Below are 15,567 nucleotides of genomic sequence, written 5' to 3'. Positions count from 1 at the left end.
TTAAACATTTTAGAGTATGAATTTTCAAAATACTATATGCTATCTAACTTAGTAAGTGAGGTAAATGATCATAAATTAATTTGCTTTCAGTTTATAATATGTTGCATACTTGCACTAGATGTAATATATCTGTAAATTTAGTGTATTTCTAATACAATCGATTTTTCCAATTAAGTTTCTTCCTCCCTTCTTTCCGTTCAGCGATTATTGTTCAGAATATTATTTTAGTTTTTGATCATGTTGGGGTCCCCTCTATTCCGGGGCCTGGTGTATGACATCCGCTGCACTCACCACCACTTTCCTCGATGGCCGGCCTTGATTCTGATGCGTGCGATCGGGTAGCATATAAACGTTGACTTTCGATTCTTGCCGCATGTTGATCTTGAAATTCTAAAGCACGTGAATTTGCAATTCGCAAACTATCTGTTTCATTGCTCGCTTGGCATTCCTCGTTTGTTTGAGAAGCTCGAATTCGCTTATTTCTACGAGCTGCGCTGGTAGATCTACTAAATGACGAGAGTTTGGGAGGCATATTTTTTGACGAAGTAATTAACACGACGTACGCTTGTATAATCGAAATATTGTTTGTCAATTCACTGCATAAATGATAAAAAAAATACTGTTTGCATAAGAAAATATCCATTATATATAACTTATCTTGATCGGAATCGATAATATTAATTCTGTTTTGTATGTGTGAGATAAACTCCGAATAATGTGTGCAGTTTACCGCAGACAAAATATCGTGCAAGTTGATTCCCAATATCTTGTGTAGATGACTTTTTATTAACGAAAATAATAATAATAATTTAAAAAAAATAGTGCTTGTATTAAATATTTTCGATTTCATTTCACTCACATTGATTGGCATAATTTTATCTCGCATTTCCGAACTGTATTTCTTAATTCTCTTTCTCTCTCTCTCTCTCTCTCTATATATATATATATATATATATATATATATATATGAATTGTTTTGTTAATAATTAAATAGATCTATACTTTGTGTCCTCAAAGGTCTATACTTTAGGGGTTTTGACTCATTTAACTACAATACAATGCAAACAATAACTGAATAAAATTTTAAATTTTTTGAAAATTTAAAGTGTTAAATAATTTTTATTTTAAGTGTTAAATAAGTAAATTTTCTAAATTTGATCCAGATCATCTTCTAGAAGAAATGCATTGATTATTTTAACGCAAGAACTGCTTTATTCAATAATTTAGCTGCAGGTTTTTGACTCATGTAAATGAATTTGTTTTATTTTAAAGGCGTAATATGCTTATACACGTGGCTCTATCTGGTGATAAGAATGTAAACTATAATGCTACAATATATGTCATGTCGGAAATCGTGCCGGTTTTTTAAACGCCTTTTTTTTATAGCTAATTTAAAAGAGAATATGAGCTATTTATAAAATTTCTATTAAATAATATTAAAAAATCTCCTTGATTTCATTTAATTACACTTTATTTAACTTTTACTTACTCCCCCATGAAATTAAATTCAAAATAACCGGAAGTTTCCTACTTTGTATCCATGAGTGGCATCACCTGCTTACGCTGAATCACATTTTACGGTTTGTGTACAGTTTTCAATGAAATTGAGCGCCGTGTGTCAAGAAGTTCTATTGATTCACTCCTATTCATAATGTTCTAAATTACTAAATCATATTAATTTAAATTGTTGGAATATTAAATATCATAAAGCATGAACTTATCTGCACTTATTATCATTTGTTCAATATTATTTATCGAATTATGTATAGTTCCAATTACATTTGCAGGTAACAAATTTCAAATTTCGGATATTTACTTTCAGTTTTTGTTTATGTTGTTATAATAGTTTCATTTAAATAATTTTCTTTCAGAACTATATTCTTATGTAACTTGCGGATCTGTAATAAAATTGCTCAATAACCATTTGAAAACCCGGCTACATTCTCATGAAGTTAAATATGGATCCGGAAGTGGTCAGCAAGTAAGAATTTCAAATTGCAGCATTTAATAATGCATTGTAATTTTTTACTATTCTATTTATTGATTTTTTTATCTAATCTTGTTGATTAAAATAGTTTTTTTAGTGTTATAATTTAAGCGATCAGACAATTTAGATTCTTTTGTGCATTTTTGTTTTAAAAAGACTAGAAAATAAACAATGTTAATAAGATGATTTTGATAATATTGAAAACAACATTGAGCATATCATCTTGTTTTGTTCCAAATACACAACTCATTAGGTCAAACCTTTTTGTAAAACTTAATATCAATCTTCATTCAAAGCATTTATTAAAAAAAAAAAAAAAAAAAATGTTTTGAATAAGCAGTATTTTTGGAAATTCCTCCAATCTTTGATGTTTTTTATCTATTGATTGCATTCTTTTAGTATTAGGGGAGAATGGGATTTTTGGCAACAAAAGCCGTTCTCATCACATTTCACTCATCAAGAAGGCTTGAATAAAGATAAAATAGTCAGTTGTATCTGGTTGTGAAGAAGTCAGTCTTTCAAAGCTTACTTCACATAGATTTCTAATTCTAGTTTTGTATGTGTGTGTGTATGTTAGTTATATCAATTTGTATTTAATATGCTCTCATCCTTTATCTTGATATAATTTTATATATTTATTACACAAAATTTAAGCCATAAACATAAATGCAGCATTTGATTAAGAAGGTTGTCACAATCTTTATAGTACATTTAGGTACAAAATATATTTTTGAAACTGTTGCCCTTAATTTCGATTATTGATAACACATTCTTTATTATTTTTATTAGTTTTCAAAATTGTTTTCTTAGTTTGGTGAATATTTTCTTAGTCATTTTTTTAATTGCTTAATAATTGTAATTTTTTTTCTCATTGTTGAGAATCTAAATGCATGAATTTTTAAAACAAGCAGATAAAACTTTCTTACAAAAAATTTATTTTGGTATTCTGTATTGAGAATACTTTCATTATACATAAATTTTATTTTTGAAATAAATATTTGCTTTTTTTTTTAATGTTATAGATTAGATGCAAGGGTATGTAATTAGGAACCAGGATTTTGATTGCCAACTTAAGTTAACTGAAACATTAAACGAGAACTAATAATTTAGAATGATACATTGAACTAAAGATATGCAGATTCATAATGATATTAATTTGAAACATGTTTAATAATAAATTATTTTGTTTCAAATATTTGTTCCTTATTGAAAATTACTATTCTGATTAGTTAAATTATTTTATATAGTATTCTTTCCTTCCTGTAGCTTTTAATGTGTTATTTGAAGGGTGAATTATTTTTCTAATTTTTGATATTGTAACATGGTTTTTCATTAATTCCAAAAATTTTGATTTTTAATTTGATGTATATTTTGATATAATCAAACCAAAAAATTTATTGTTAATTGATTATGTTTGTTAATAAATGGTCAATTATTCTAAAAAAACCCTTAAAATATATGCTTATGCAATATTCTATAACTTATTTATATAGTTCCAGATAAATTGGGTCTTTATAATGAATTTGATAAGATAATTATACTTTTTAGTTTTTAAGGAATTTTCGATATTATTTAGGATAATTTTCAGGCCCCAAATATTAAAAGAGAACTAATAATTTTTTATTTTATTTAATCCACTGTATAATTATATTCAAACATGAATGCTTCATTTTAAATGTTGCTATGTGAGTTTCTATTAACCATCTAGGTTCATGCGTAATATGAATAGTGATGATTTTAGAATTTTGTAGAATGACAATCTGCATAAATATAAAGGTTTTCTTTCTTTTTTTTTTTTCTTCTATGTGATAAGTTATTCATATGTAATACTGTAGATTACATTCATTTTCCTCGCATATGTCATTTAATCTTCAAATTGAGCTTCTAGAAATCAAATGTACTCTGCACTATACAAGATTTGATTATTTTGCAAGAGTTTTCGATCAATTACCAGCAATTAGGAATCACGCATTTGAATGTAATATAATCGTATTGAATTGTTCAATATTTGGTATAAATGTAGTTTAGTGTGCCCCTTGCTGCGCTAAGGATGTGAAGTCGCCAATAAAGATATCAGACAAAATAAACACTTTTGCGAAATAGTTACAGTTACCACTTTCTGCATTAAAATTATGATCTTTTTTGATAAGTATTGATTTTATCTGTTTGTTTTTTTAAAACCTTTGGGATCACTTGCTCCTTATCTTATAAATTTTGAAAAAAAGAAGTTTCAGTCCGTGCCGGTTTGTGGCGTAGATAGCAAAATTTAGAGCATGTGATGCCTTCAGCATCTGAAGGAAGTACCAGGCCGAATTTTTTAACTTAAAAAACAACAACATCCTATGGCTTTGCTAGCAGAGTGAGCAGGAACCTAATAGCTTTGCTAGTACATTGAACATAAGGACTGTGTGGATAACAGGAACAGTACATAACCAAAAGTAAAGGAAGAATGGAGTAGGAAGCAATCGAAATATTCCCGATACAAAATTTCAAACAAGCACCCTTTTCCCAACTTCATCAATTCGTAAAAAATTATATATGTTGCACTCACCCTTCATCCATTCTGTAGGTTCGAAATACTTCCTGCCATCCCATTCACCCAATATTCATTCTTGTCCAATTACTGACATAAATTATCATGAGCACAAAAAGAATTCTGAGAACTGCAAGGAATACCATTTCAGACGATTTCTTAATGTACGAATTTAGACGATTTCTTAAAGTGCATTCTGGCAGTTAAAAATTGCAAAAGAATAAAGGTTTTCTGTTCGTATTCACATTAAAAATAAAAATGTGGTGTCTTATTATTAGTAAAAAGACTTAATTATAATACAGAACTAAATTAAAATCTTTAATCAATATTTTTAAAAAATATTTTTAATTTGACATTTTTTATGAAATAGTTATAATTCATATACAACTCAACCTTTGTAAAAAGTAGTAAACAAAACAACATTAGGATTGCTAGATCGTTTCATTGGGATGCCATATTGGTGGAAAACTTGGGGGCACACTAAACTACACTTCAACCCAATATTTTTACTGTATCTTCTCATTCGATTTATTTTCAATTATTGTATATAAAAGTAATAGCTATTTATTAAAATGGTGAGAAATCTAAACAAAATTATCTTTGTTTTCGGAAACAATATTGTTTGATGATTAAAATTATAAGAAAGCGTTCAAATAGTCAGAAAATGTTCAATATCAATCATTTACTGCCACACTTTAATGCTTCCCAATTTTATTTGCCTGAAATCAAAATAATTTATTTTGAGAGTCATAATGAAAATGTAAATAAAGGAAATCAAAATTTTTGTTTTTTATAGTCCGTCACTGCTATTGAGGACCATGATGATGTTAACAGTCATTGGGTTATCAAAGGAAAAAGTGGGAAAATGTGTAAAAGAGGGTAAGTTTAATTTATTTTAAAAACATTTTTAAATGAATTCTATTGATGAATTTGAAAGTTATGAATTCTTTTGATGGCTTAATTCATCATTATATTCATAAAAAATATAATTTGTATGTAACAATCTTGTTTATATATCTTGTTTTGATATTGAATTGTGATATTAAATGCTAAAATAAGTTAGTACATAAAAATGCATCTTTTATACTTTAGAATTGGTTTGTCTTTTACAAATTCATTAAATTAGTTTTATTTATAAATGATTTCTAATATAAACTTTATTTTATAGTCATATTTGTATATTTGTTACTAAAAAAATGAAAAGTTATAAGAGAAATTTAAATCAAAAAATAATTTAACTTAGATGATGTAATCTTATCTTCGTAATTTTTTTTAAATTGTAAGTATAGCCTTGTTACTATCCCCCCCCCATTTAGATTATTGTTACTTTATAAAATATTTAATAGTTCTGAATTAATTCATGTCCATTGATACATGTTTGAGTCTGATTCCATCTGGTTCAAATTTTGTATCGAGTGCAGAATTTGTATAAGGAAAAGTTATAAGAAGAACACGAAGTCATAAAAGAATACAAAATTGTTTATGGTTATATGCTCAATGACATGCACAAATGACTTGCACTTTTATATTTATGATACATTTGTGACATTTAAAATTTCTAATTAATACTAGTAATTTTTTTATGAAATACATAATAATTTTATATGAAATATTGAATATTTGCACACAAAATTTGCGAAGCATTTTTTTTTATTTTGCTGAGTATTATTATATTATTATTTTATTCTGAGTATAATTATATTATTATTTTTTTAATTTTTAATGAAATTTTTAAAAAAATATTGCTCTGTATTTTTATCCTTTAAAGTATATATGTACCAAATTTGGCACCTCTACAACAAATGAATGAACCTGCAAAGCCACAACATACCCACAAATGTACTTTCATATTTGTTATAATCTAGTCACCTCGGAGACCAGCTGGTTTGCTGGGGATATAACTTAAATCTGATATCGGATAAATTTAGATATAAATTTATGTCATGATTCTGCTAAATTAGCTAATATTAAAGATTGGGCATTATTAATATGTTATTTTAATTTAATTGTCTTGCACGTTCTGTTCATTGTGAACATGAATTTTTCTAATGGAGACAAGACATCGTAGTGCGATTAAAATGGGTAGTTCGTCTATTTTCTAAATTTCATGGTATTGTAATTTCACTTTTTCTTTCCTTGTCTTATAAACTATACAGGTATTAAAAAGAATCCTTCTGTAGCCTTCAGTAATGGAAAAAAAATTATATGATTAAATATTTAATAAAACAAAATAAATGGTTTGAATTTCGAAGCAACAACATATTATTGAAAATTAGAAAAATAATTAAAAATAATTGCCAAATCTCAGAAAAATTTGCTTGTCTATTACATTAGTATCATTAAAAAAAAAAAAAAAAAAAAAAAAATCTAAAATTTTGAAGTGGTAAAAAATTCATTTTTGTAAAATAATATTTTCAGAAGTTATTGTAGAAAAATGCCAAAGATCAATTTTTTCTAAAATTAAAATTTTAAAAACGTTCCAAGATGTGTATTCCTATCCTCTAAGGTATATATGTGCTAAATTAAGTAGCTATATGCCAAACAATTTGGTCTGTAGAATGCTAACATACACACACATGCCACATATTCATCTTTATTTTTAATGGGAACTAGTAGCCATTAACCAGCTTTTTAACTATCATCCTGAATTGACTGGTTTTCCAGCATTATTGTATATAAAAAATTCTAGTCTGTGAAATCTGTGATTCATAGTTGCATTCTGTGCTAAAGGGTTAATGCTAATAATGGAAAATTAAAATGATTTAATATAATTTGCCCTATTTTGTTATATACATCTTTATTTTGTGTAAATCTTCTCATTTAAAATTTTAGGTTTAGTCCAAAAGGGAATTGCTTAAACATTAATTTATTTCTTAACCTGCCTTATGTTTCAAAACATCTCAAAATGTTTAAGAAGAATAAGCTAAATCAGTAGACATCATTTTTTGTTGTGTTAATTATCTTTTCTTTACAGAGACCCTGTGGCTTGTGGAAGTACAATAAGATTAGAACATTTACAAACAAAAAAGAATCTTCATAGCCATCATTTCCCATCACCTTTGTCAAATAATCAAGAAGTGAGTGCATTTGGTGAAAATGGAGAAGGTGATACAGGTAAATTAAATACATTTTTCTAACTGTGGATGTGTCACACGGTTCCTTACTTTAGACTAGCTTTATAAATAAGATCTTAAAGTATATTAAAAAAGTAAAACAATGCATATTGCTTTTTTGAGTATGTAAATCTTGAGCATTTAAAAATTTTGATTCAATTTTATATCATAAAAATTTGCTCCACATTAACAGATTTGCTCTTTTTATCATAATAACAATAAAAAAAATATGTATTGCAATTAAATTTATGGAATTCTGTGAAGGAGTCGTAAAGTACAATTTCATTTTTAAATTTTGGATACTACTAGATATTAATCTGAGAAAGTAAGCTTTCTTTACCTGCCTTTTTCAATTTATAATTATTTTGTTTAATGAAGCTTTTTTTACTGTGCGATTAATTTGACTATTAATATGAATTAAATTAGAATACAGTTGTAAAACAATTGTAGAAGATATTTAAAAGGACAAAACTACTAATTAAATTGAAGACAGCTATATACTGTAAGTTTATTTTTGTTAGTTTAATTCATAGATTACTCTTAATAATTTTCCCTTTTAAATTAGCAAAGAGAAACATCACAAATGGTTTCTTGGGAAAATTTATTTCAAACAAACATAATTTAAAACTAGTTTCAAATTTTTAGTTGTACTAGTGCTTGTGATCATCTTCTTTGATGGGAATATTGATTGTTTAATTTCAATTACATCTATTATGCATAACTTGATGTTTATGATTCCCTAAAAGAAATGATTTTATGGATTTCATCACATTTTTTAAAAATAACTTCACATCTGTTCTGTTTACTGTGTGCCTACTCGATGAAATATTGTAGAGCTTTCCTAACGAAATCAAGTTCTATAAATTTATAATGCCGTTAAAAATGTGATTCTTTCGAAACTTTTTCTCTTAACCACACATTATCTTTTATGGTAATGTAAATCCATTTCTTATTTCTCATGCAAACTGTGCAGATAATGAAAAAGGATCTTTGTTAGTAAGTTTTCATTAATGGGAGTATATCATACAATGAAATACTTGACTAAACAGTGAAAATGATTTGCATTTCGTTTCAACAATAAAATATACTGTTGAAAATTATGCAATAAATATTTTAAAAAATTGTTAAAACTCAAAAAAATAAATAAATAAATGTATAGTAAAATTATTATAATATATTTTTTAATTGCAAGATGGCATAATTTTTTTTACTATAATATTTTTAGAAGTTGTGGTGAAAAAATATTGTATTCCTTAATTGAAACTCTAATAAATTGTTTAAAAATTACTCTGAGATCCTTCTTTGTCATCCGTCAAAGTATAATTATGTTGAATTTGATAGTTTTAGATTTTCAGATTTGTCTTGTAGACCACTAATACCCGTGTTCTTTTTATTGCTAACAGAGATGTTTTTTTTTTTTTAAAGATAATTTAATTTTAAACTCGAATGTGCCTACTAATGGATAGCTAAAGATGATCATATTGACTTGCTGAAATATTTATACAAAAAAAAAAGGGAAAAAAAAATGTAAATTAAATTTTATTTACGTTTTTTTTTATTTGAATTAATGTCTGAAGATTTTTATTCCTGATGTATTTCCTCCACATTAAGTTACTCAAGTAAATTTGCTTTTTTTTTTTTGTTTCTTATCCTTTTACCACTATAATATCTATTTTGTTTAATAACTTTTAATTAATTCAATATGTATATTTCGGCAATTCAATTAACCATCTGAAAAAGATCTAAAAATTATTTTGTATGATCCATCAGTAAATTTAATTTATGTGTAGAATGTTCCAAAATTGCTGATAGATATGACAATTGATTAAAAGAAGAGAGCTATGACAATATAATAGTAGCCATCATATCTAAATTTTCTTAGATTTTGCATCCTAAATTTTGTCATTCTTTATGTAATTCCTTTGAGATCTGACTTTTGTCTTACTTAATATACTGTGATATTTTGAATAATTAACATGTGCAATTTTGAATTTTTTTTCTTGCTATTTAAGTATTTACATCAAAGTTCATGCCTTATTAATTAATGGATCATCATTGAGATTAATATATTAATTTTAGTTGAAAATTAACTTAATTGATGAGATTTTGGTGAACACATAATGAAATTGATAATTAGAATTAAATTGAAGATTATTACAGTAACCAGACTTACTTCTAGGAAATTTCTTTTTGTGACGGCACTGGACTCATAAATTAATTGCTCTATGCCAGTTAAGATTGAGTAAAGTAATCTTTAAAAGTGAATACACCTAATATCAGTTTGTATTCTTTAGTGCCATTTGCATCAGACATAATGGTAAATGTACTTGCAATATTAAAAAGAAACAGCAATTATATTGAGCTATTTGAAAAAAAAAAATGCCCAATTGTTTACTTCTATGTTTACTAACAAGCAGAACTTCCATTTGCATAATGATTGTAATGATTATTATGCATATATCTGACTTTCATAACCAAAAAGTTATAATTTATTGCTTTATTCATGTTCATATATTTCAATTGCGAGTTCTAATAGTTGTTCATTTTTCTTTATTTCTTTAAATATACCATAAAATATATGAATATTAAAACCATAATAAATGAAAATTACTTTCATCATTAAAAAAAGATTTTTAAAAAAATGGTATAATGTTCCTTTAAAATAAATGGTTAGAAGTAATTCAAAATTTGCAGCTTTGATATTGATTATTTCCAAAATATTGACTTACAAACCATTGCAGATTTTATTTTATTTTCCTTATGTATTTCCTTTACATTTTTAATCGTTTAATCTCTTATTAATTAATGAATTTACATTATTTAATATATGTTTACTTGAATCACTTCTTCCTGATCTATGCGTATAATGCTGCATAAAATATTTTAGATGTATATTACAAATATACTAATATTAAAATATATGATATTTTATATAAGATATACTGTTTCTTTTAAAATGTAACAAATGTGCTTTTTATATTAGTAAAAATTTGTATTAAAAAAACTTAATTTTACTGATAATGTTCAAAAATTTGTTTCTTAGGTGATCACTGGATTGTAACATGCAGTTCCGATAATTGGGAACGCAATGGCTTAGTACGATTTAAACATGCTGATACAGATATGTAAGTGCAACAATGTTTGATTTCATGCAACCTATTTTTATTTAGAATTTTAAAAAAATTGATTTCATTGTCTAATATACATTTTTCAGATCTCATTTCATTTACAAATTATTTTTAAGTCCGTCGTTTTAAGTAAACTATTACTATGTGATGAAAGTAATATCAATATATCTGCTTTGTAATTAAGCAAAATTTCATTTAACATCAAATAATATATGATATGTATGAAGTCCATTCTTATTGTAATTAATTTATAAACTGTTAACCTGCTAGCTCAGTGGGAAAATTATTGGGGATTATCTTAGTCAGGCTTTAGTTTTGTCTATCAGAAACAAGTTTTTGATTTCCAAAATGGATGAAAGTAATTTTCATGTAATTTAGTTTATATCCCCCCCCCAAATATTTGCTGCTTAAAAGTGAACCATTTTTTTTTTTTTTTTTGGTTATACCTAGTGTGAAAAATTGAAAATTACCATCCTTTTTAATTCAAATTTAAAGTGAATGCAAAAGAATATGTACAATGATTGGAGGCAGTGGTAAAGAATCCATTAAAATTTAATAGTACTAAATAAATATTAAGTTTCTTTTGAAATGTTTTTTTTTTAAAGTAGCAAAGTTTGCAATGTTCATTTGTGTTAATTTCTAGCACTTATTAAGCTACTGAATTTCAATTACCGTATCCTTTTTTATGTGTTTTTTGAGATTAGAAAGAATCTATTTAACTTAAAGCTTGATAATTTATTCTGTAGACCACATTATTAAAGCATTCCATATACTTCAAATGTTAAACAAAAGAATTATTTTTGGTATATAAAAATCCATTAGAATATGTGCTTGCAGTATAAAAAAAAAAAAACATGCAAAATATATTGTGTTGGTTTGTTCAATTTACCGCCTTTATATTTAATGAAAAAAAAAAAAAATGTTAGTCATTTAGTGAGAGAAAATCTTTCAGACTAAAGAATAAGTGGATTGTATATATATATATATACAGGGGTGTTTGTGCTCCGGGGAAACCCCGGAATTCCGGGGATTTTGAACTTCGATACCCGGAAATTCCGGGGATCGTCGTTCAAAAGGAAGTAGGAATAATAATGAATTATGTATTTTGATCTGGGTAATTTTGTTTGCTTTGAAAGCAGAAAACGCAAGCTCAGTGTGTGTGGTGAAAACTTTTCCTTTCTTTCTCCAAAGGCAGTGATAATGCGTGAAAAGGGGGAAAAAACTTCTTTTTTGTTCTTTCCTTATTGCGAGTTATGACTCATTCCCCCGGTTCTCGGACATTCTCTTCTGGATTCTTTTCGGCAAGTAGGCGCGGCAGAAAAAAAAGGGAGAGACTTCGTTCGACCAGATGTGCGATCACGTGACCTGGGTTCAAAGGTCTTAATTTTGCAAAATTAATGGTTATTAATTTTGCAAAAAAAGTAATTCATTGAACTTTTATAATTAGGTCATTCAATACTTCGTAATTTTTCATTTCTCCCCCCCCCCTTCTCGAAACTCCAAAATGTCGGTAGTAAGTCCGTAAAAGTTTCAGGGGATTTTTTGGGGTCCCACAAACACCCCTGTATATATATATATATATATATATGTTTCAAATTAGTATGTTAAGTATTAAATTGAAAATGGTAAAGATGAAATCTCATTTCAATTTTACTTTCCAGAATATTTGCTTTCAGAATATTGAAAAAATTTATTTTTCTAACTATAATTTCAATATCACAGCAGAAATTACAGTTGTGAATTTGTAAAATTCTGCCCTTTTCAAATTAAACTACAGAGATCTGTAAAAGGAATATAATGCATTATATTGTGAAGTTTAATATGGCTAGTTTAATAATAAAACATTAAGTGTACTGAAATAATTATGTAAATGATTAATTTTTCTTTGCTCTTTAAAAAATACTTTTGCAGTATCATATGTTGTATTATTTGCTAATTGTATTTATTATTATATTTACTATTTATATTTATTTAATTATTTGCAATTGTGAAGGTTCTTACAATGAGCAATGAACCCAAATCTCACAGGGGAAAAAAATGTTATAAGCATGAAAACTCTCAGCATTTTTTTGTTTTCTCCATTCCAGCATTTTTTAACAAATATAAAATTCTGAGATTAAAATATATGAATACAATTTAAAACATGACTGACTATTAATTGCTTGGATTTTAATTTTAGTCGTATTGAATAACTAGTGGGAATGTTTTTCTTTTGAGTTTCTTTTATACCAATGACTGTTTAGCACTTTTTTTTTCTCTCCTGTTCTGCCTTAAATAACCTGAATGTGTTATGGGATGTACAGAGAAGCAGCAAATCCTCGTAGATCACCAAGCAAGAGTAGCCCTTACTTCTGTTTTGTGATGCAGTAAGGAGTGTTTTGTAATGTAATAAAAATTGAGTATAAATTTTGGACTTATTCTTTTCAACCAAATGGGTCCAAAATTTGATTTAAAAAAAATCTGTGATTTTAGTGTCTAAGACAACATTCCAGATTATATTAATCTAAGTCTTTGCACTTTTGAGTTTCTGTGTTCACACACACACACATGCACGCACGCACAAAATTAGATGCACATAATTCTGATGATGAAATTATGTATAAAATTGCATGTAATTCATTCTTTGTGTATTTGTATTGTATTCACAGTCCCTAACTGGGGGGGGGGGGAGAGAAAGAAAGAAACACCCGAGATAAAATTTCTTGAAAGAATGGTCTTTAAATAGCATACCATAGCTGAAATTTACAGATTTTCTTGATTTGTGTTACCATCAATTACTAAAAAAGAAAGCTAAAAGTAAATCTTCAACCTATTATTGTTTATTTATAGTATTTAAGGTTCAAGAAAAAAATGAAGTTAGATGTTTCTTGTAGTAGACCGCACCAATGCCCACGATGAAAAGAGGGACCTCATAATGTGCATTGCCAAGGATTATTCATAATCACTTAATTTTCACTTCATAATTACTTAATTTATTCTTTGCGACATTATTGTATAAATAAACAATGTTAAAATTTCCATTCTTGATATGCTTGGAAGGAAATTATAATTGTTTGAAGCTGGTAAAATGGTTTTAAGTGACTATGCACATCTTTTTTGAATTTTGAATGATTTGAAATTGCCAAATTTTTCCTCCTGGATAGTTTTCTGGCTATTTGAAATGAGATTGCTTTGTTACCGTAGGATTATTTAATTTGTATATATCACACTTTCTCCCATTTGTAGGTGGCTGGCAGTACCAGGAAATACTTATGGGAGACCTATTTCTGGACAGAGGGAAGTATGTGCTCTGCATTATTCTGATAGTAGCTGTTACTGGAAGACATCTGAAGGTGTTTTCATTAAACCAACTGATCTACCTGTTCCAAGTATAGCACATATACATACAGAACTCTAAATTTTTGCTTAGTTAATTGTATAGATCATGAACGGACATTGTTTATTTATTAAGTTAGTTATAAAAATTAATTTGTAATAAAATATTTATATTTTCATTTTTTATCGTGTCTTTCTTTGAAATGTTGCTTATCATAAAAAAGAAAATTCAGCATTGAATTTCATTACTAACAAGTTGAGATAATCTTTTTTATTCTTGTTTTTGGATAGGAGGGAGTTTTTGGAATACTTTTTTTTTTCTTTTTAATGTAAGCAAGTTTATTTTTTATCATACTATCATTTCTTAACATTCCAATTAATTACCCTTATACAAAGTTTACTCACAGTTAAGTTTAAATATATGCTTCCAAATTATTAAATTCGCCCTGATTTATTTAAGGGAAACTACATTTTCGCAGAATTAAATAATTAGGTAATTTTTATTTATTATTTAATTATTATTTTAATTTAATATTATTATCTGCATTTAATTATTTATGCATTTAATTATTTATGCATTTAATTATTTATGCATTTAATTATTATTATCTGCATTTAAAAATTTAAAATTTTTCTAGTGCACATAAATTACTTTGGTTTTTTTTCTTCTTTTTGTCTATTTACATAACATGACTTCTAGATTTATTTTGTATCAAATATGAATTAAATTTATAATCAGTAATGCATTTATATTTTTTAATTGTGTCTTCCCAAACTATATAAAATTTACCATTTGTGATTCTTGAAATCGCTAACAATAACATTTTAATAAATGACTGTGCTGAATGTAAAGGTGTTATTTATTGTGTTATTTTTTGTTATAGATTGGAAATATTTAAAATTGTTGAATTTTCATTTTGTAAATTTGAAATTTCACTGAGGGATGGTTTATTAAAAAAATATTTTCCTCTTGAGATATGTGCCTGAAATTGTTTATATTTATAGCAAAATTAGTGTTACTGATTACTGATCTTTGATTTTATTTTTTATGAATAAAACTGCTTGAATTGTATATAAGCAAAACAAAACTTGTGATTTAGAACCGAATCCTTTATTTAAATATTTTTAAAGAAAATCTATTTTTTTATGTAATCTATATTTAAACTGTGTCTTATAGATGACATTTGAATCTTCTCATTTGCCTTAGGATGTTTCTAACATTATAAGAGAATTAGGAAAGTTGTGTGTACCAACAACAACAACAAAATAAATCCATTGTTTTAAAATAGATGCAACATTGTTTCACTGATTACAAAATGTGTAATGAGAATTGAAAAGCTTAAAGCCCATAAATTAATTTTTAAAAATGTGATTAAGAGGATCGATTCTTATAGAACTACACAATCTTTTTTGCTATTTATGAAAACAGACATTTTTCATATTTTAATACTTATTAAAATTGTTTTTATTGCAGTAGTATTAAATTCTCTC

The 15,567-nt window shown here is 26.4% G+C and overlaps 1 protein-coding gene across 1 annotated transcript; it reads left to right on the top strand.

Annotated features, from left to right (window-relative positions):
• The first annotated feature begins 1,571 nt into the window (after positions 1-1,571).
• On the top strand, positions 1,572-14,255 carry LOC129975762 (stromal cell-derived factor 2-like). The gene is made up of 6 exons (XM_056088964.1): positions 1,572-1,787; positions 1,872-1,981; positions 5,317-5,399; positions 7,495-7,634; positions 10,677-10,758; positions 13,987-14,255. The coding sequence occupies exons 1-6, from the start codon at positions 1,712-1,714 to the stop codon at positions 14,156-14,158; spliced, it is 663 nt and encodes a 220-aa protein (XP_055944939.1). The 5' UTR covers positions 1,572-1,711; the 3' UTR covers positions 14,159-14,255.
• Positions 14,256-15,567: the final 1,312 nt, after the last annotated feature.

The sequence above is a fragment of the Argiope bruennichi genome, chromosome 7, assembly GCF_947563725.1.
Source record: "Argiope bruennichi chromosome 7, qqArgBrue1.1, whole genome shotgun sequence".
Lineage (NCBI taxonomy): Eukaryota > Metazoa > Arthropoda > Arachnida > Araneae > Araneidae > Argiope > Argiope bruennichi.
This window is presented reverse-complemented; position numbering and strand designations above follow the sequence as displayed.

Bases quoted from the DNA above. Each gene is read 5' to 3' on its own strand.
- LOC129975762 (XM_056088964.1), top strand. From the start codon at position 1,712: ATGAACTTATCTGCACTTATTATCATTTGTTCAATATTATTTATCGAA. The intron at 5,400-7,494 runs GTAAGTTTAATT...TTTTCTTTACAG, and splicing joins GGGAAAATGTGTAAAAGAGG to AGACCCTGTGGCTTGTGGAA. The intron at 7,635-10,676 runs GTAAATTAAATA...TTTGTTTCTTAG, and splicing joins AAATGGAGAAGGTGATACAG to GTGATCACTGGATTGTAACA.